Here is a 21,668-nt window from a genome sequence, read left to right on the forward strand (position 1 = left end):
CCCTCTGTATAGAGCACATAAAAGTCAAATTGTTCTACTCGGACTCTGCTAAGATACTCTGAATGTCATTGTGGGGATTCCTGGTTACATAAATGTCTGTAGCCTATATCTCTGTATGAGTTGGAGTAGTGTTGTATTCAAGACCGCACTAACCGGAGTTATAATATTTCCAGTGGCTCTGAAAACTCTCTCTGATGATGCGCTTGTTGCACAGATGCACTTGTACCTTGGTTGTTGTGTGGATATAGTGTATGTAGCGGGAGAAGTAACAAATGCTGCTGCATCTCTCTACACTGGGTGGGTGTGGGTCTCTAAAAATGAACCTGTGCAGGACTCAGAGTCAGGTCACGTTGGTCACGTGCGGTGATCGCGGTGGCCCAACATGCACCACAGTGGACCTCTTAGTACCACAGTGATTCATTTTTGCGGTTATTGCGACAGCCCTAACCATGGCCCAGCGAGACGAAATTGAGACCATCTTTGTAATTTTCGACATTTATTTGTATTTTACAGTTACTTTGGCACATGTATATCAGCGTTTATATAAATCTATATCTATTTTATCTGATAAATGTTAATTTAAGCTTAAAATAAGACAAGCAAACTGCACTGCACTTGAACACTCTGTGGCCCTTTTTTTGGACTCTCACCTACAGTTTCAGACACCCTTCTTTAATTAAAAGTACGTCCACTGGCACTTTACAGAAAACTGAAGAAAATGAAGAAAATGGGTTAGGGATTGGGGTGGATTTTTAAACCTGTTTTTTCATGTTCTTAACTGGAACTAGACCTCGAGTCTGTGACAAGATCGAGTCCAAACGTGATTGAATCCGAGACGAGACCATAAAAAAACGTTCTTGAGGCCAGTCTCGAGTACTACGACACTTAGAGTTAATAATATGTTCAATAAGACTAATCACTGAACGCCTCTTTCTCTTTCCCATCGCAGTCTCAGTATCCAGACCGGCTGTTCCTTCACGAGGGCTGGCCGCTGTGCTTAAGGGACCGGGTTGTCCTCCACCTCTCCCCCATAGAACCCCAGCACCTCTGTCCCGGAGACTTCTACCTCCAGGTGGCGCCCTTCTGTGACCAATCAGCTCGCATCCTGGTCTGCAGTCGACTGGAGGAGGCTGGGCTTGGACAGTCCGACGTTCTAATCGAGGAAACGCCGATCCCAGAGACTTCGTACCCTTGCATATTCACGGTCGATTGGTTGACGGAGTTGAATCGGGATCGCAATGGGACGCCTTTGAGTCACTGTTTACTCACAAATGAGCAGGGCGTGGTGAGGCTACCATGGGAGAGGGTAGCCGTACCTGAATTTTTGAACAATTCCCAAAATCGGAATATTATGGCCTCAGCGCCTTCGTCATACCCGCCTATTCCACCTCCGCTTCCTACTTTCCCCGAAACCATCTCATCGAAGCAATTACCAATTTCTAAACCAGCGCAGCAGCCAGTAGCGAAACAAAACTTCTCTGTGCAGACGAGGATATGCCCGGCGAAACACGGAATAGCTGTTTCTTTACGTTTGGTGGATACTAGCCTGGCAACTTCGGCGACGAATCAATCTAGCGTTCGCAAAGAGAGCGAGCAAGAGGCGAAACCGGTCGTGTGGGTGTCCCCGAGCACGCGCGACAATCAGGAAAGCAAAACAGATATCAGCAAAGAGTCAAAAATCGTTGACCAAATTAACTTTACCGAAGGCGAGTACATCGATATAATGCAAGCGACGATGCTGTTCGGAAATGCCAGCTTGTCCAATGAGCAAGAAGAGAAAAAACAATTCAGCAACTTGCAAAAATTACCGGTAACACAACCCCGACCGATGGATTCGTACATGCAAACCCAAAGACAGCTAACGACGTTCACCTCAGCGAGCAAACTACCTCCGAGACCTCACAACCGCAGCCCGCCAAACCCGGCAGCAGCTCCAACGCTAAACCACCATTCTAGTTTGGAATCACCGGAAGTGTCGCCGTGTTTTCGCGCCGTTCAGTTTTCGGAAAAACCCTGCACACCGTGTCTGCAGCGGAAAAACATCGGGAAAGTGTCCAAAGCACAAGAGCTGAGGTGTAAATACCGGGATTCGTACCAAGCGGCGATCCAAAATCCGTTGAAAGATAAATCCAAAATGTGTGCGGTCGTGGAGGAAGAAAGCGATTTTCAGCCAAATATTAGTAACCAAAATGAAACGGGAAATCCTTGGGGGAGTTTTCAGGCGGGGGGAGTTTTCAGGCAAGGACAATCTGATGCTATTTGTAAAGAATCGGGCGAGACAAACACTCTTAGCTATTGGAAACCAGGTGATGGCGCCCCCTGTGTGGAATACAGAGTTACTGACACGCCAAAACAAGACGCCACAACTACAACAGACCGGACCACTGTCGCTTTAAGGCAACCACGGACTAACGTAAACGGATTACCGCCGAGAATACCAAACGCTGGATGTTGCAACGCTCCAACGCAAGCAAATTTTGGATATTGCTCAAATGAAAATCAAGGTTACGTTGAGCAAAACAGGGATAATTATTTCAGGAATGTGAGTTTTTATAGTCCCCAGAGCAGGAGAGGTTCCCTGCAGTCGGACGGCAGGAGCTCCTCTCTGTCCACGGCGGTAGTCGACACGTCGGAGAAGTGTGACGTGGTGATCGTGGATGGAAAGAAGATCAGGAGGAAGGAGAACAGAGAGCCCAGTCCTGATGTTCCTCAGCTCCACGTGGTCAAGTGTAAAAACAGCACGGCGTTCGGACTCGTGTCGCCCAAGATCAGCCGCAGGAAGCTGACTGTCTCAGGTACAGGTAAAGATTTCTCAAGAATACTTTTTTATTTTTTATTTAACAGGACAATTTCCATCTGCAGTCCTTAAAAATAAAGGGAGAAGCTGACACACATCTTGGAGGGTGACCAGACTTCCCTATTTACCCAGGACAGTCCCAGTTTTGAGCCCTGTGTCCCCTGTCCCAGTAGATTTATACAAAACCAGTGATTTGTTCCAGTTTTATCACGAAATGTCCCATGTTTCCCTATTTTTGACCAATTTAATTTAAACCAAGTCTAAACCAGAACTAAATTAAGACTAAAGCAGACTACATTAGGTCTAAATCAGGACTAAAACAGGACTATCACAATTCTTGACCAATCTGATTCCGTCAACAGTAAAGAGGAACATAAATTGTCACTTGTTTAGTCAGAAATAAAGAAAATCATATTTGCAAATGATCATAAAGCAAGTCCTTCAAAAGTCCTAAAGTCCCTCAGACTATGGCAAGAGAATCCACAATGTGTCACGCTCTTTTCACAACTTTATTTATACCAAACATCCCAACCGGGTGTGTCCTAGTTTTAAATTTTGAAGATCTGGCCATATCACATATAACATATCACTCATTATATTGGTGTTGCCAGAGCTAGTTTAGTAACACAGATGACATAGTACAATTTGTTCTTTTGATTTTTAATTAAGGACAAAAAACTATAAAATGGGAAAACAGTTTATTTCATTATTCCGTTGTAGTGTGAAACAAAAAATCTGATTTCAACCTCTATTTCCAATATTTGATTTAAAGTTTATTTCAAATAACACCAATCAAAAAACAGTCTCACTGCCTATTTCAATGTTGATATTTTATTCTCTCTGGTTTATATGAAGTTCTGCTGCTCATTGCGCTGCATCTGAATTCAGTGTTAGCTGAACAAAGGAGAGTTTATCACTTCTTCCTGTTTATTGTCATGGAGTTCAACAATGACTTTCTAAGATGCAAAAGTAAATGCATCACTATAAAAGAAGACCACATGTTTGTCCATAAAACTGCAACGATTTTTCAAGTACGTCCTTCTTATGGGGCAAATAAATCAGAGAGAATAAAAAATCTAAATTAAAATAGGCATGATGACTGGTGTGATTTGAAATAAACTTTAAATTAAATATTGTAAATGGTACACGGACCATGGACCCATTTTATTAAATCAGGAGTGTCAAACATACGGCCTGGGGGCCAGATCCGGTCCTCCAAGACCTTTAATCTGGCCCTCAGCAGATTTTCTACTAAAATATTTTAATTATATTTCCTATTAAAATATTGTTAATTTTCTGTGGTGCTGATCATAGCAGCGTCTCCAGTGTCTCTGTACGTGGCCCCTCCCACCAGAGCAGCACAAATGAAGACTTGTCTCTTTCCAAACGCTCTTAAAGGACGATCGTTTTGACTGTTGACCGTGACACCCTCATCAGAAAAATGTCAAAAATGAGAAAAGTGGAGCCGAGTGCAGAATTTTCCAAGAAAAATTGACTTATTCCTATTTGCATACAAGTTCATGTTAAAACATTGTGTTGAAATTGCATTTTTCTTAAAGTTTCAGGTTGTTCATAATATTATATTTTGTAAAAGAAAGAGTTAATCAATTTAAAAAAGATTTCTGTAATAGATTTGCATTTCTCTGCACAAATATTTGAACTTATTGCTATTTTGGGGGGATATATGCCTTTTTTTCCCCCCCGGTCACAGCAGACGAGGTATAAAGTGTGTTTGTGTGCGTGTGTGTATATGTTTAAGAGTGTGTATTATGAGTAAGAGTGTGAGGTTTCAGCATGTATATGTAGTGGTTTAATAATAAATGCCCTTCAAAGAAGGAACACATACCTTCTTCAAAGAAGGAACACATACCTTCTTTAACCATTTGTTTTAAAGTCAGTGGACAAGGTTCATTACAGTAGACCTGATCGGTGTTCACTTGCCCAGATTGTGTATTGTTGAGTTCATCCATAATTTGTCAAAAACAGGTCCGCTCGCTGTGGATTCTGGCCAGTCAGGACCTACCAGCAGTTTTCATCCAGAGGTCCAGTCTAAACCTCCTCCAGCCCTGGTCCAGCACGGCCCACTGTCTCTGACCGCTCGACCCAGACCTGACCACCTCCCCCTGGGCTCCACCGACACCAGAAGCCCCCTGCTCCAAGGAGTCACCGCGCTCACAGGTCTGGGAAGAACTGCACCAGGAAATAACAATAATAAAACATAACACCTGTAGAGCACATTTCAAGATACTCAAAGACGCTTTACACAAAGAGAAAAACAAAAGAAATAATACAGTTAAAGGTTGTATAGAGGATTTTCCAAGGAACGAGAAATCCAGCGACTGTTTGTCCTTTTTCAAATGTTGCGCATGCGTGAAACCCCCCCCCCTCCCCTACAGCTCCCTACGTAGAAACGCCTCCTCCCGCCTCCTCCTTACGCCAGAAACAGGTTTGTTTACAGCCGGTGCACATGACTTATAAACAACTAACTACAGTGTTGGTTAGGCAAGAAGTGAGGAGCGGGGGGAGCGGGTGCGCGGACAAGAAGTGAGGAGCAGGGAGAAGAGCGGAGCGGGGAGCAGGGAGCAGGGAGAGGAGAGAGGAGAGGGGAGCGGTGCGCGGAGATTCCGTGCCCGGAGAAGTGAGGAGCAGGGGAAGAGCGGAACGGGCAGCGGGGACAGGAGCAGGAAAGGGGTGCAGAGAAGTCTGCGCAGAGATTCAGTGCGAATGAACTAGCTACAACACGCAGCAGCAAGCGGACTCTTTCTTTGCCTTGAAAATTACATTTTCAGACATAGGATATCGCTTTCGTGTCCTGAAAAATGTTTGTCTAGCTCTTGGAAATAAAGTACGTTTTCATAATAAGCAGAAGTGACCTGTCCAGGAGTAATTTGGCGACCAATGCGTCAGTCTTTAGACCCTGCGTCTGCTTCAGTTGCGCCATCGCTGGAATGAATCTTTAAGAATCACCTTAGTTTGGCTTCGCTGCTTTTCCCCTTGTCTTCTTCTTTCAGCGACCTCAAAAACGGACTTTCTTTTGGGGCTAACTGCTCCTGGATTCTTGTCTGCCATTGCAACAAACTTTGTGCAAACTGCGAGGAAGATATAGGTCAAAAAAAGCCGCTAAGAACTGTTGCGTTGGTGGAGTAAACAGCGTCTGTGCGTCTTGCGTCTGTGGACTGCGTGACAGGCGTACGTAAACCACGTACCGGCGGCGCGCAGGCAAGTCAGTTACGCTAGAAACGTAGGGAGTTTGATTGACAGCCTGTCAGCTAACAGATAACGAGGCAGTGTCGTTATCTATTGGCAAATGTTTAGCCCCACCACGTCCAGAGTTGATGAATTTTTATCCTCTTTTTTTTGGTCATCATAATTACAAGGCTACTGCATCTCTGTAATGCTATCATGGAACAATTTGAAACAAAATAAATCCTCCATACAACCTTTAATGAAAGGTGGTTTTCGAGAGATGTTTTTTTTTTTTATTCTCTTGTTGCTTCTATATTTTCTAACATTTCTTGATTGATTCTTTTGTTTTGTCAAACTCTTTCAGGAGGCAGAGACAAAAGTGGCAGAGGCATCATAGAAGTGTACGGGGAGCATCCAGGCTGGAGAGGAGCTGTGACCAGTCAGGAGCTCTTCAAAGTCCTGCTCTACTTCTACTCCATCACCAGGTAACCACCACTTCATCAGACATTCATTTATCTTATCTCATTGTAAGTGAAAATTTTGTATTTATTAATTATTTTAATGGAATATGACCTGTTCCAGTGACAAATCTTATCGATCAATACTACTAACACAGTCTGTACCCAGTTTTGAGTAAATAGTACAAATGTATTTGTCTTGCCCCAAATACAGATATATTGTTTAAGCAGCTCAAAATAAGTCTGTGTACTGTCAGAGAATCAGGAAAGGCATTGTTGGCATTCTAGTCATTATTACATCATTGCTCTGGCCTCTCAAGGTTGTGAAATGTGCTCATAAATATATCGTATCGTTTAATGTGATGATACAGTATCGATATCATGGGCTGCTGTATCGATATATCACCAAGAGTATTTTTTGGTATATTTTACGAAATTATTTTGTTACAGAACTACAGTTTTGTTGCTTGTTTAGTGGAAGGAAACTTTTTTACACGATACATGTGACATTTTCACTGTTTTGATGATTAAAGTCTTTATGTTTCATATGAACCCTGATTCATGATTTAGCCTTTATTTTTATTGAACTGTATTGAATCAATTTGAAATATATTGTATTGAATCATATCAAATTGTAAGATCACCGTATTGACACATTTATCATATTGTGGCGTATGTATCGAGGTATGTATCGTATCGGCAACTTCTGAATGACTTGATAAAATGGACTAAGACTTGGGATTCAACTTGGACTTGAAGCTCAGTGACTTGGGACTTGACTCGGACTTGAGGACTGTGACTTGAGGAGACTCAGTGCTTCTCCTAAAAAAAATATATGGTTTTAGAAAATACTTTTCTCTTTAGAGTTGATAAATGTGATACTGAATTTTACAGGAACAAACTGGAACATGTCCCTCCCACTTCTGTTTGTTACTTTGGATGTATCTGAAATGTACTACAGTAATATACAGTACCATACAATAATACACAGTACCATACTATTGAAGAGTACTATCACTCAGGTTTAAGGACTGTATAGGTGTTAGCTCGGATTGTGATATTCGCCCTGGAGTGCCGGTCAGGACACAGGAGACAGGATGCAGATGGTGTATGTAGGAGGTTTAATGAAGCTCAGGCAACATCGCAGAACATTATTGGTTGTATGTGTGGTCTATAAAGAAAAAGAATAAACAAATTAAGTTACCGTACTACAGATTACAGTAATAAAGTAAAAGGTGTACAAGTGTACTACTAAGTATGTAACAAACATAAACAGCAAACATGGATGGGCTAAATAAAAGCACACAATAAAGACATAATATAACTATAAGGAACATACACGGCACGACACACGAAATAGCATTAGCGGCTAAGCTAATGTAAGATCCCTTATAAACATAACTACACAGGTATTGTAGGAATATGAACACATCCCGACATGCGTAAAACGATAACAAAGGACTTATAAAACGTCCACATAGCTCCGAATACCATAAACTTACTTTTGTCAACAACGCACAACTTTAGCTGACGATACGTGTCTGCAAGCCCGAGCCTCGTGAACCAATTAAGACAGCGGTGCCGTGCATTAACTCACAGCACCTCTAGAGGGCGCTCCTGACAAAGCTACTGCCATTCTAACACATACAGTAATATACAGTACCATACAGTACAAACAGAGGGAACTACATAGAACATTTCAGTGCAGATTACCTGATAAATTAACTGTTATTAAGCACTTTTAAATCTGAATTATTTCTATTCTGACCGTAATAATTCACACTAAGATCTTGTTAAAACATTTAAAAAGGAAAAATTTGCATTTCTGCAACTCTTATATAAATACTCATATAAATATACCATGACTTTTCAAGTACAATTTAGTTTAAAATTCATATAAACTGCAAAAATCTAAGCTATATTTGGTACTTTTTTGGTTTAAAGACTTGAAATGACTTGGATTTATCGGCCAGTGACTCAACTTGGACTTGCCTGTTTTTGACTTGGAACTTGACTCAGACTTGAGACTTACTTGAGACTTGCAAAACGACTTAGTCTCACCTCTGCCTACTTATAAACTCACTGCAGTGAATAATTATGATGTTCTGAATGCATAAACTAAGTGCGGAATAACTTTGGATCACTGGAAAATAAAAAGTCGTCCTGTTTTTCACGTTTTAAAACAGTAAAACCGGACCAGCACTTTCAATTCATACCAGTTTAACCTATTTAAAGATTGTAGTTTTGCTTTTTTCAGTCGATGTATTCACAGTTAATCAAACTACTTTTTGCATGTGTTTTTTGTTTTTTCAGGAGAGAAATCCGAGAGGCCGGTCTGACTGTGATTTTTGACGCGAGGAAATCCAGCCCTCAGCCACAGCTGTACAAAGCCCTGATGTCTCTGGAGGTGAGGGATGAACACGGAACAATGCTCATGGTTAATCTCAAACACTGGAGCTCCGTGCACATCCCATAATATCCCGTAACATCCCATAACAATGCAGCCGTTACGTAACACTGTATCTGTATTAGAACGTGTTTGTGCTGATCCCTGCAGGAGCTGTGTCCGCGCTCAGTGCACAGTCTGGTTCTGCTCATCGACAAAGACAACAAACACAGACCGGAGAGGTGTCCGGGCATCCAGGTCAGAACCGACTATTACACAAAGGGTGAAAGGTTAAAGATTAAAGGTGTACTGTGTAGCTTTTCTGGATTGCTGCCTTGGTTGCTCCCAGTTGAAGATAATTTTGCGTTCCACGGTATGGTATTAAGATCTCTTGCATTTATTTAAAACTCACTCCATATAACTTTTAGCCAAAAAAATTTAGTATAAGACTATGTTTACATTGAAACAAATCCGCGTACCACCGTATCACCGTATCGGAAATGATTTGTGTCCAGACACGTCGTTTCTGTGTCCGCAATCCTTCCCTATCCACACAGCTTTAAGCATATTTGTTTACGTTTTACAGAAATGAATCTTAAAACCGCATGGCTCATTTGCATGAACTAAACGCTCAAAAAAAACAGCTCGATATTGTGTCGCTGATGCGGTTCAGCTTCTGTCGGACTAAAGGACACGACTCAGTGGAATATGAGTGTTCTTTCTGTGACAGAGAGGTGTTCTGCTGATGGTGAGTCTCTTCTGTGTTTCTGTCATGTTGGAGATGGTTCATGTTAAACTTTTCAGAGATTATACGTCTGCAGGTCGTACACACAGACACTCGTTTCTATGAATGGACATATATTCTAGCCTTTTAGTGTTTTGGCGGTGAATTACTTGGTGGTGCACAGACTTACATCAGAGTATCAGTGTTTTCAGGCGTCCGCACTATGCTGGATCAGATCTGTCCTCAGATGAATTCGTGGGAGCTGGCGGCACCAGATCGTTCTGTCTCTGGAGCCGTTTTTCATCGGATTAGTGTGAACGAACACTGCATCCACAACAAAAACGACTCGAATACGAACTAGTGTGGACGGGGCCTAAATGTATGTTGTTGTTGTTTTCTTTTTCTTTTACAGTATATTCTCAAAAAACATGAGGGAAAACTTGCTACTTGGATGGTCTTTTTTAATTATGCTTTCATTTACCTTGAAAGTCTCACCGGCTGCTTCAGTTCAATGTGTCATTTGGTTTTCAGTTTGCTGTTGATGTGATCGAATTGCAGATTTTCTTTTTGAAAGCCGTCGGTTTGCACTTAAATGTGAAGTTATTCCCTTCCTCACTGACCTTGTTATAGAAACTCTTTTAAATGTTCATATGATGAACATTTCCTGCTGCAGTCACCTCCATGCTGCTTCTTTATTTTGTCTTGTTTCGATGACGCATGTGGAGATGTGACGCTGGTGGCTCGTGTTGTTGCCAGACTGAATGATTTTCCTGTAAATATTAAGGGCTCTTTATGGTGTGTTTAGCCGGGTTTTCGCCTGGAGCACTAAAGAAATCTGGCACCTTATTGAACAAAGTTAAATAGAAGCTCATGCTGTTCAAGAGACACGAGAATGAACGCGTTCACAGTTTGTTCATCAGGCAGTAATACAGTGTGTTCAGTTCACGTTCTCCCAAGATATGAACGTGTTCATGAACTGTCAGTCAGTGAACTGGTACAGGTACAACAGTGCTTGCCATTTCCACAAACCTAACTCATATTTGGTCTGGAGAAGGGTCTATTCTTGCCTGTTGTTCCTTTGGCTGTAATGTTCAAACATATTTATCTCCTTGGAGAATCTTCTGAAGTGACATGCCACCTCCAGAAAGTTACACAATACACAAGTATAACTATAATGTCTCCTTATCAAAAACAAACCAGGAGAGTTTTCTTGTATTTTTCAGACTGAAATCCTGACATCGATGAAGAGTCTGCTGAAGCTGGTGGAGGCAGGTCAGCTGAGCTCGCTCCTGAACGGGACCCTGCCCCCGGGACGCTGTGACTGGAACACACTGCACCAGGTCTGGACCCGACCGCTGATAGAGTGGAGTAATATGTGAAAACCCCAGAGTCCTGTTCTAAATTTAGTGTGTGTGTGTTTGTGTATGTGTGTGTGTATCTGTGCGAGCAGAAGCTGTTCCCGTTTGTGTGTGACCTCCATGAGACTCTGGAGCTGCTGCTCAGAGCCATCAGTAAACTACAGGAGCCCAAGAGGACCGACTCTGTACAGGTAAATACAGAAATACATTTCAGCCTCACTGAAAAGACTCGATTGTGATCAACCAGTCAATCTCAGAGGAAGTGGTGGAGGCGGGTCTATCTGTTTATGTCAAGTTTATCAAGCCTTAAAGTGACAGTGGATAAACACTCTAGCTCCAACTAGAACTGGCCGCCTGTTACACCCGGTGGTCACACCAGAGCAAGTGAAGTGCACGCTACAATTATCATGAGTACAGGTGTGACAATGAAATGACTCCAGAAAGAAATAGCTGTGTATTCACAGCTTTTGGAGATCAAAATACATCCAGTATGATTCCGTGTGAGTCTCGATGTGATAGTGGGACTGTTCCTCTGTCTCCTCATCAGATTCACATCAGAGTCTCAGGCCTCAGTGTGAACTCACTGCAGGATGTTAATACACAAGAGAGAAAAGATGTTTGTTACACCACACCAAGTGTTTAGCTTCAGCCTGTTCTTTATTGACATGCTCAGTGTTATTATTATATTATTATGAAGAACATTGAGTTGTATAATTTTAGACGTGGATGTATAATAACATAATAATATAAATATGTTCTTGTCTGGGTCGTCTCAGAGTGTGCAGCAGTGCATGCTGGACCAGCAGACTCTGATGAGGGATGTGCTGGAGGACAGCCGATTGGTCAGCGTGCAGCGAGAGGGCGGGGCCATGCTCGCGCGGCTGAGGAAGGAGAGCGAGCTGAGGTACCCTCAGTGTGATGAGTTCAGGTAAACACGGACACTAATGCTAAGCTAACAACATGTGTTTATCTATGAGCTGTCCCCGGTGCTATTTATACTCTCTGGAGTTAGTGCTGCACAACAACCAATTACACTGACCACAAGGACGTGTCAGCTAAAGCCTGAGTACACATGTTGTTCTTCTAATATCTGCATTAAGAGTGAACACACAGAGAACACATGTGAGACTGTTTTAAACACGTCCACGAGCTTCAACATTTGAGAGAAAACATACAGTGATGCACTGGATTTACTGATACCCTGTATAGAGTACATGTAGTACATATTTTTACAGTGTATTTGTTTGTGTATAGTGATGCAGTAGATACGGTGGGCGGCCTGTACAGAATATATACAATACATGTTTTTATGGTGTATTTATTTGTACAGAGTGATGCGGTGGGGAGCCTGTTTATAGTAGTACATGTTTTTATTGTATATTTCCCTTGTCCATAGTGATGCAGTGGATTCTGTATGAATATGTGCATGAATACCTGTTTTTATTGTATATTTCCCTTGCACACAGTGATGCGGTGGACTCGGTGGGCAGCCTGTATAACCAGCTGGAGGAGCAGGTCCACGCTCTGGTGCAGAGGTCCAATTTGTCTCTGGAACATCTTCAGTTCCTGCTGCAACTGCGGGACATGCAAGGACACCTCAGTCAGGTAAATGTCTGTACTGAACTGAGACTGTGTCTTCTTGATAACTACATTCATTTATTTCCTCCACATAAAAATACATATTATATATTACATATTATATATTTTAGCATTAAATTATAGGATATGTCTCTGTGACAAAATTGGCCTTTGTCACATTTTAAACTCACATAAACGGAGTGGAGAAAGGGGGTAGATGAAAACACTTTATTACAGAATAGAGAGTACATGCATTAAGGTTTGAAGGGGAAAACAAGGGGAAAAAGAAATAAATAATTATTCTTGAAATTAATTATAATTCTCTTTTTTCTCCCTTTTTTTCTTCCTTCCCTGTTCCTTCTCCTTCCTCTCCTTTCATTACCCCTTTGTTCCTTTGTTAATTATTTGTCTATTTAGTTTGTTTTATATTTTCTATTTATTCTTTTCCCTTTTTTTTCAACACTAATCTCAAATCCATCCACATGCATGAATTAATCAAAATACAACGTTGAATTAACTAATGATGAGGGAACTCTGTTATAACATGATTGAAACCTTATAAAACTCAGAATTTATGTTATAATAATTTGTATTCCAAGTTTATCATTTTGAATAATCTTGAACTGAAAGAAAAAATGTTAAGATTCTAAAATAAGAGATAAATTGAAATCTGTGGTTGTGTGTGTTTGTGTTGCAGATGCAGCAGTGGTTTGATGAAGAGGGAGAGCGCCACCTGCTGGAGGCTCAGTCTGTGGACGACTCTGGGGAGCACATGGAGCAGATCCTCAACAGCTTCACTGGATTTCTCATCGAGGCCAATGTAAGACACAAACTCTGAATGCACTTTTAGCCTTAGTAACTACACTTCAAAAATGCCTCACATGAACTCAGAGTATTTCTTTATTCTTGTATCAGTATTTCATGAAATAATATAAACAATATGAGTCAAACATTATTAGTGCACTTTCTGTTAAAATAATTCATCGCAGTTTTACAATAGTCAATCCCAGTGTTTTTCAAACTATGGTATGTGTATGGTTTTTGGTGTTTTTATTTAATCTACAAATCCATTTATGTTTTGATCCTCAGTTTCGATTAAACATTTTATGTTTACTTTTAACTCATCTATAGTTTTGTCTCATTATAGACTTAAGGTGTTTTCTGCTTTTAGACCTGGTTTAGTCCTCATTTAGACCTGATAAAGTCTGGGTTTAGATTTGCTGATATGTAAAATCAACTATTATCTGAGGTAGTGTGCTAGTTCTTGAGACCGGTCTTGGTCTCATCTCAGACTCAACCGCATTTGGACTTGGTTTTGTCTCGGTCTTGAAGGCGTTTGGACTCAGACTTGTCACAGACTCGCGGTCTAATTAAAAGTCCTACCCACTTTCTTCACTTTCTTCACAGTTTTCTGTAAAGAGCCAGTGGAAGTAATCTTAAAGAAGCCGTTTCTCAAACTGTGGGTGAGGGTCCAACGATACAAAAGAATGAGAACTTCACACATCAATTACTTGAGATGGGTGCGTTGGAGGAGAGGGAGCAGCCCAAGAACATGGAGAAAAATCCCGCACACCGTCTTACTTGCAAATTGTGAGATTTATTAGGACAAAGGCACTAGGCCTTCGTCAGGCAAACACGAAGGCCTAGAGTTGGGGATTTTTCTCTATGTTCTTGGGTAAGGGTCTAAAAAAGGGCCACAGAGTGTTTCAGTGTAGTACAGTTTGCTTGGCTTATTTTAATCTTAAATGAACATTTATCAGATAGAATGGCGATAGATTTATAAAAACATTTATTTGTATGAGCCAAAATAACTGTAAAATATAAATAAATGTAGAAAATGACTCGATTTGTTCTTGATGGGCCATGGTCTTGGTCTTGTCTCAGTCTCGACCCTCAGAGATCTTGGTCTTGCACTTGGTCTCGGGACCCTGTGGTCTCAGACTGGTCTTGGTTTCGATTAGTGTGGTCTTTACTACAACACTAATCTGAGGTGATACTTGATGTGAAAAGTTGAAGAACCATTGCTCTATTTCATATAGCTTCTTTTTTTAATTTGAGCTAAAAAGGATTAAATTGGAGTAAAACATGTTAAAATCAGAAAATAAAGACCAAACCTAGATACATAGTTGATTATACAACTGAATGAAAATCACATTCTAATGCCTAAATAAAAGTGTTTTAAGGTCATTGTTGCATGGGAATCGTGCGCCTGTGTTCTCAATCGGTATTGAGTATCAAGCCTGTTCCTTAGTTTTGAAATCAAATTTGAAATGTAAGTACTGTGACAACACTAGTGATAAGATTTTCTGCATTTTTTGTATTTATGTGTTATTTTCCCTGCCCTGGTGCTCACAGGACAGGAGACACCACGCTATGTCCCTGGTCTCGGAGGCGGAGCGGCTGCAGCAGAGTGGGACCTCGTACCCGCAGACTGAGGCCTTCAGGGGGTTTGTGGAGCGCTTTAAGTCGGGCCTGGAGGACTTCCTGTGCAGAGCAGAGGCCTGTGGGAGAGAGCTGCAGAGTCTGGTGCACGTCTGTGACTTCTGTGACCAGGTACAGGAGAATAGTGTTGTCAAAAGTGTCAAAAATCTGAAACAAATCAAAACTAAATACTAATTTGAGTAAGTATCGATTATTAAAAAAAAAGTCACATTCACGGGGCAGAAATGAACCTTTCCTGAAACGCTTTAGACTGATCTTGAGCTCCATCAGCACTAGTACAAGACCACATAGACAAGTCTGTCACCTCTGCTCCTGAACGGCATTTTTCCATAATTATACAAAAGCAAGATACAGAACAATAAACCACAGCTTCACAAACCTGATGCGATGTGCAGTAGTTTCATTATTGTGATAGTGATCTAAAGGGGGATTGACTTACTACAAGAGCAAGCGCTGGAAGCACTCTGCGATTAAAGCATTTTCACAAACCCTGTATCGTACAGAAGAGTAATATCTCCATCTCCTCTCTCTTCACAGGCCACAGCTCTTGCCAGTGAATGCATGGACTACTTGGAGCGCAGTCATTCCAGGACCCCCACCAATCTGGACCAGACCCAGGACCAGCCCCCGGTCCTGGACGAGTCCTCTGGAAGCTTCCCCCCTCCTCCTCCCCCCGCAGACCCTGAGCTCTGCGCCCTGCACGGCCTCCTGGACCGGCTGGACCAGTTCAGCCCCGAGCGCTTCCACGAGGTGAAGCTCCAGGCCAGCTCCCTGCGGGCGTCCAGGGGCATGAGGCTGTGGAACGGGGCTTGGCTGCGGTGTCAGGAGGCCAGGCAGCAGCTGGAGGAGAGGATCCTGGAGAGGACCCAGGCCCAGGACACCGGGCACTGTGAGCATCACTACATAGATGTGATGAGCACAGAGGGGCCCGTGGTCAGTGCTGGAGGTCAGACTCTGGTGGTGCAGTCCACACCGGGCCCGGGGCATCCGCAGTGGGACGGGATCGTGTCTGGAGCCCTGGAGCTGGGGGAGAGGAGGTTCACAGAGAGTTTTGAGTCTGGGGCAGTGAAGCCCGAGGAGCAGAACACAGAGAGGGGAGAGGTGCCTCCACAGTCTCCAAGAAGGTACCACCCACAGTCACATACTCACATATGCGGGTTATGTTAGAGAACAAACCTGACAAACTTTACCTGTTACTCACTCTACTAGCTGGAAAATATATGAGAAAATATTTCAAGCCACAGTATGTAATTTTTTATGCCATGTTTTTCTATTATGATTGTGTTTATTCCCCTGAAAAAAGTATTTGGCCCAGAACCTCCTCCTGAAATAGAATATTCAGTATTTATTTTGTACTAGCCTCTCTTTAGTCGAGTCTTACTGTATAAACATTTTCTGGCCCCCCAAGTCTCAAAAGAAGAACAATACACTTTAAATACAGCTTTGAGCAAGATAATAATGAGGAAAACCATTAAAATGTTAATGTGAATGTAAATGATGTTAAAACCTGTTTCTTGTGTCCTTGCTGATTTAGTTTCCTCCTCTCTGTCGTGTGCTCAGGTCGGTGAAGAAGTCGGAGCGTGAGTCCCGTAGGAGGCAGGCTGCGCGGGCTCGCAGTGAGAGGGACGCCCTGGCTCTGTCCCAGGCTCACCCTGTGGGCTGTCAGTGGTTCCCCTGGAGCCGAGGCCTGGGCCTGGGCCGCTCTGTGAGCCAGGACTCCTGCAGTACCGGAGCGTCCACCAGGGGCAGCGCCTCCTCCCCCTCCTGCCGCATCCTCCAGGAGGCGCAGAGGTACCAACTGTCCAGACACGGCAGCTTCTGTTCAGAAGAGTCCTGCCTGAGCGAGAGGGGGGCGGCTGGGGGGAGCAGGGGAGCCGGGGGCGCCCTGGGCCTCAAGAGCTCCAGTCTGCCCATCAACACGTACGAGCAGGGGCTGTGTGCGGCCGACAGCTCCAGCAACTCTATGTGAGTCCACACTATTTAAAGGGAATAAGTTCTTCTGCATTTTTAAGATTTTTCTGACACTTGGTCTTGGTATTTCGTGTTTGACAGCTTAAAGGTTGTATGGAGGATTTTTTTTTGTTTCAAATTGTCAATGATAGCATTATAGAGATGCAGTAGCCTTGTAATTATGATGACCAAAAAAAAGAGAATAAAAATTCATCAACTCTGGACGTGGTGGGGCCAGCTAAACATTTGCCAATAGATAACGACACTGCCTCGTTATCTGTTAGCTGACAGTTCAACTGACTTGCCTGCGCGCTGCCATTACGTGGTTTACGTACGCCTGTCACGCAGTCCACAGACGCAAGACGCACAGACGCTGTTTACTCCACCAACGCAACAGTTCTTAGCGGCTTTTTTTTACCTATATCTTCCTCGCAGTTTGCACAAAGTTTGTTGCAATGGCAGACAGGAATCCAGGAGCAGTTAGCCGCAAAAGAAAGTCCGTTTTTGAGGTCGCTGAAAGAAGAAGACAAGGGGAAAAGCAGCGAAGCCAAACTAAGGTGATTCTTGTAGATTCATTCCAGTGATGGCGCAACTGAAGCAGACGCAGGGTCTAAAGACTGACGCACTGGTCCACAAATTACTCCTGGACAGGAAACTTCTGCTTATTATGAAAACGTACTTTATTTCCAAGAGCTAGACAAACATTTTTCAGGACACGAAAGCGATATCCTATGTCTGAAAACGTAATTTTCAAGGCAAAGAAAGAGTCCGCTTGCTGCTGCGTGTTGTAGCTAGTTCATTCGCACTGAATCTCCGCACACCCTTCTCTGCACCCTTTCCTGCTCCTCTCCCCGCTGCCCCTTCCGCTCTTCCCCCCCTGCTCCTCACTTCTCCGGGCACGAAATCTCCGCGCACCGCTCCCCTCTCCTCTCCCTGCTCCCTGCTCCGCTCTTCCCCCTGCTCCTCACTTCTTTCTCGTCCGCGCACGAAATGTCCGCACACCCGCTCCCCCCGCTCCTCACTTCTCCGCCTTGCCTAACCAACACTGTAGTTAGTTGTTTACAAGTCATGTGCAGCGCACCGACTGTAAACAAACCTGTTTCTGGCGTAAGGAGGAGGCGGGAGGAGGCGTTTCTACGTAGGGAGGGGGGTGGGGGGGGGACTATAAACATACACATGGCTCGCAGTTGAAGTGGTCCCTGTGAAGGCAGTTTGAGAGCTGTGAAGAGTTCAGTTCTAGACTTTTAGACAGTTTGTAGATACACTCATGACATCACAAGGTGAAACAGAGAGTTTGTAGCTCTTGAGAGGGAGACAGACAGACAGGCTTATGCAAATTAAACTAAACACATATAGTCTTTGTGTTTGACCAACGAATGCCAACAAACTCTTACTGGCCTGTGTGCACTTTTTGTGTCTCAAAGCTTTCACTGAAGGACTGCAGGTAATGTCTCTACTCTCTAATGTGTCTGTGCAGTTTTACTTATGCTTTTCTGTCTTGGATACTGTTTATTTTATTTACACACATGAACAGTTTCCATACAACACAGTAAAGCTCGGATCTTTTTCCCTCTGTGTTGTTCTCCAGTCGCCTGCAGCGCGTCCTGGAGGAGCTCTTGTACACGGAGAGAGAGTACGTGCGCTCCCTGGGGTACATCCTGACTCACTACCTCCCCCTGCTGGACCGGCCCGACGTGCCCCAGGACCTGCGCGGGAAAAGGGCCATTATCTTTGGAAACCTGGAGAAGCTCTTTGACTTCCACAGCCACTACTTCCTCCCGGAGCTGGAGGCGTGTCAGGGGGAGCCCACACTGGTTGCACGCTGCTTCCTCCGACATGTACGTCTATCCTCTCTTTTATTTAATTATTTTTATTGCATGTAATTAATTCTATAATTCAAAAAGCATAGCATGCTCCCTTCCTCTCATGCTGGGTTTGTGTTTTATCTCCTCAGGGTGAGAGCTTTGGCCTGTACGCTCTCTACAGTAAAAACAAGCCCAAGTCTGATGTTCTGATCCTCCACAGACGCCATGACATCTTCAAGGTCTGATCACATCCGCTGCTCTCAAAATAGAAGCATAGAAGTTTTGTAGAAGTACATATATATATAAGGTCTATAAAGTTCAGTGAATATTGGGAAGTGGGATGGGTTAAAGTACATTTATTATCCTAAAGGAAAATGCACAAACTCTGAATCTGATCATTTGTGACAAGGTTCGTTGTGGCTCTGTAGTTCTCCAACAACAGCATCAAATCTGCTCAAATCTACGGTTGATGTTTTGTTTAGACAGACACATGCAGTGATGTCATCTTAAGAGCTGTGTTGGTCTAGTCCGGGGGTGGGCAAACTTTTTGGCTCATGGGCCACAAAGGGTTCTAAAGTTTGACGGAAGGGCCGGACGAGGACCGGATGGATGGAGTGGAGAGAAATAAAACCTGTGCTTGAATTTCAATTGAAAATCATTATAAAGCATCACAACAAAATATCTGTGTTTTAAGTCCCACGGTGTTTACGATTTATTGAAATTACTCTTAAAACACTAAAAATTAAACTAATAAATACAGCTTTTTTATTATGAACAGTTACTATTTTCAAGCACTGAAAGTTCTGTTATTTTTCAGGATATTATCATTATCACTCTCCTCCTGTCTTTATTTCAAAAACGGTAGGAGATGCAGATGTTCATATCCTGCTTTTTCTATTCAGTGTGCCTCCCCAGTGTCAAAACTCAACAACGACCAGTCCAAGGACAGAACAATGACAGTGTGCAGGCATGTTATATCTGATGCGCATTGTTTATAATGACATGTTTATAATGACAGCGTACATGCACACCTTAACAGAAATGACATGTAACACGTAAAAGCATTTTTTACATAACAGCAGAGAAACTCACTTTTGATTTCAGTGGGAAAAGTGTTGTTGGTGTCTCTTTTTATCCAGCACATAAAAGTCTGGAGTTAGTTTTGTCGTGGCGATTCTCAGGATGCGTTCATGTGGTGTCGGAACAATCTGAAAAATGACTTTCCCGCTGGAAAAAAATCACATGAACGTCTCCTCATGTCGGAAAAATAACTCGGCAAGTCGGATCTTTCAACACCACATGAATGCAGCATAAAACGCCGCATCTAAACAAAGATCAATGTATCTAGAGTGTGCCATCTATTGGGAAACACTGGAATTGCAGGAAAAATAAAACAGTAACAAGGGTTATTATTAGGATTTATTCAAGTTCAGCAGGCCGGATTAAAAGGCTTAAAGGGCCGCATATGGCTGTAGTTTGCCCACCCCGGTCTAGTCTGTGTGATGTTTTTTTAGACAAATATTTCTGTCATGAATCAGCTATTTGTTCCTATCTTTTATTAAGCTTTTGTAGAGGATTTTTTCCATGTATGTGACCACATCATTCTCCATGTCCTCTGCTTGTCTCACCTGTGTCTGTATGGTCCATCAGAAGAAGCAGCAGGAGCTGGGGGACCACATGGACCTGTCCTCGTACCTCCTCAGACCCGTCCAGAGGATCAGTAAATACAGCCTGCTGCTCCAGGACATGCTGTCTCTGGTGGGCTCGTCTCTGTGTGGGCCTGGGGTCTTTGTGCCTGAGTACACCCGAGCAGACAGGGAGAGGGACAGAGCAGACATCCAGGCTGCAGCCGACCTGGTGCGCTTCCAGATGAGACACGGGAATGACCTGCTCACAATGGACGCCATCAGGGACTGTGATGTGAGTGACTCATGTATGTGCACTGTTCACTTCAGAGGTCAGATTTAGAGCAGAGGCTCGTATAGAATAAAAGAAACTGTAAAAAAGAATGGCTGAATATCTAAATTCACAAATGTTTTGCCCCTGGGTCAGACACTTCACCCCCATTGTTCACTCTAGTCACAGTTATGTCTCTTCTTGCAGCTGGGAGGGCATCAGGGTAAAAATCTGCCACATTATTGTGTGGTTCATGTAAAGAGGGAGCAGCTGCTCTCAGCACAGAGACAGGACCAGGGGCTTGTATAGTTGGTCTGTAGGACACCAGTCACCCTTACAGAGTAAAATTACAGTTACTGTCCTCATGATCACAGACGCTCACTTCTGTTTGTCTCACTTGTTTCACACGAGGCAGTTCAGCAATATATGTGTCTTTAGAACGTGTGAAAACTGCAGTACTGGTTTTAAGTTAGAGGGTTCTGTCTTGTCTTCTGTATGGAGACAAGCACGGACACCATCAGGCCAAGGAGCAAGTCTTTATTATAGACTTGTAATATATTTTTGGCAATAAAATCACCTGTAATGGAATAAATGCAACAAAAGTTGAATACTAGGAACATAGTAAAGAAAAGAGACCACCTTAGAGTAAATATAAGTGTAAAACTCTTCCCGTGTCCCTCAGGTGAACCTGAAGGAGCAGGGCCAGCTGATCCGTCAGGACGAGTTCACGGTTCTGTTCAGGAAGAAAAAGTGTGTGCGGCGAGTGTTTCTGTTTGAGGAGCTCATCCTCTTCAGCAAAACCAAGAAAACTGACGTGGGCAATGACGTCTATGTCTACAAGCAGTCCTTCAAGGTAACACACACACACATACACATACACACACACAGCACACATCGGCCTCATTTTGAGCTGTTTGTACAATATTTCTCTACTGGGTCAAACCAAATGTACTTTACATAAAAAATCAGGTACAGCATGTTCTTTAAAAGATTCATTCAGCCTACTAACTTCAGTATGTACCTTTCTGATGGCACAAACTAACCTTTCATTTGACACTTGATATAAATGTACTTTTGTTCTTGTTTTG

General features: G+C 43.0%; 1 protein-coding gene across 1 annotated transcript in view; it reads left to right on the plus strand.

The window, feature by feature from the left end:
* LOC110174724 (uncharacterized) overlaps positions 1 to 21,668 on the plus strand; it is a 62,232-nt gene that overhangs the window by 30,045 nt on the left and 10,519 nt on the right. The window contains exons 3-20 of the mRNA XM_055165891.1: positions 950 to 2,795; positions 4,784 to 4,975; positions 6,348 to 6,468; positions 8,755 to 8,848; positions 8,999 to 9,085; positions 10,775 to 10,891; positions 11,002 to 11,100; positions 11,686 to 11,837; positions 12,376 to 12,520; positions 13,191 to 13,307; positions 14,843 to 15,040; positions 15,467 to 16,053; positions 16,490 to 16,894; positions 18,468 to 18,717; positions 18,834 to 18,923; positions 20,335 to 20,475; positions 20,506 to 20,604; positions 21,263 to 21,433. Of these exons, the coding sequence (XP_055021866.1) occupies positions 950 to 2,795; positions 4,784 to 4,975; positions 6,348 to 6,468; positions 8,755 to 8,848; positions 8,999 to 9,085; positions 10,775 to 10,891; positions 11,002 to 11,100; positions 11,686 to 11,837; positions 12,376 to 12,520; positions 13,191 to 13,307; positions 14,843 to 15,040; positions 15,467 to 16,053; positions 16,490 to 16,894; positions 18,468 to 18,717; positions 18,834 to 18,923; positions 20,335 to 20,475; positions 20,506 to 20,604; positions 21,263 to 21,433 (4,911 nt within the window). The remainder of the gene's footprint in view (positions 1 to 949; positions 2,796 to 4,783; positions 4,976 to 6,347; positions 6,469 to 8,754; positions 8,849 to 8,998; positions 9,086 to 10,774; positions 10,892 to 11,001; positions 11,101 to 11,685; positions 11,838 to 12,375; positions 12,521 to 13,190; positions 13,308 to 14,842; positions 15,041 to 15,466; positions 16,054 to 16,489; positions 16,895 to 18,467; positions 18,718 to 18,833; positions 18,924 to 20,334; positions 20,476 to 20,505; positions 20,605 to 21,262; positions 21,434 to 21,668) is intronic.

Source organism: Boleophthalmus pectinirostris, unplaced genomic scaffold (genome assembly GCF_026225935.1).
Source record: "Boleophthalmus pectinirostris isolate CB_2022bp ecotype Guang Dong unplaced genomic scaffold, ASM2622593v1 HiC_scaffold_8, whole genome shotgun sequence".
NCBI lineage: Eukaryota > Metazoa > Chordata > Actinopteri > Gobiiformes > Gobiidae > Boleophthalmus > Boleophthalmus pectinirostris.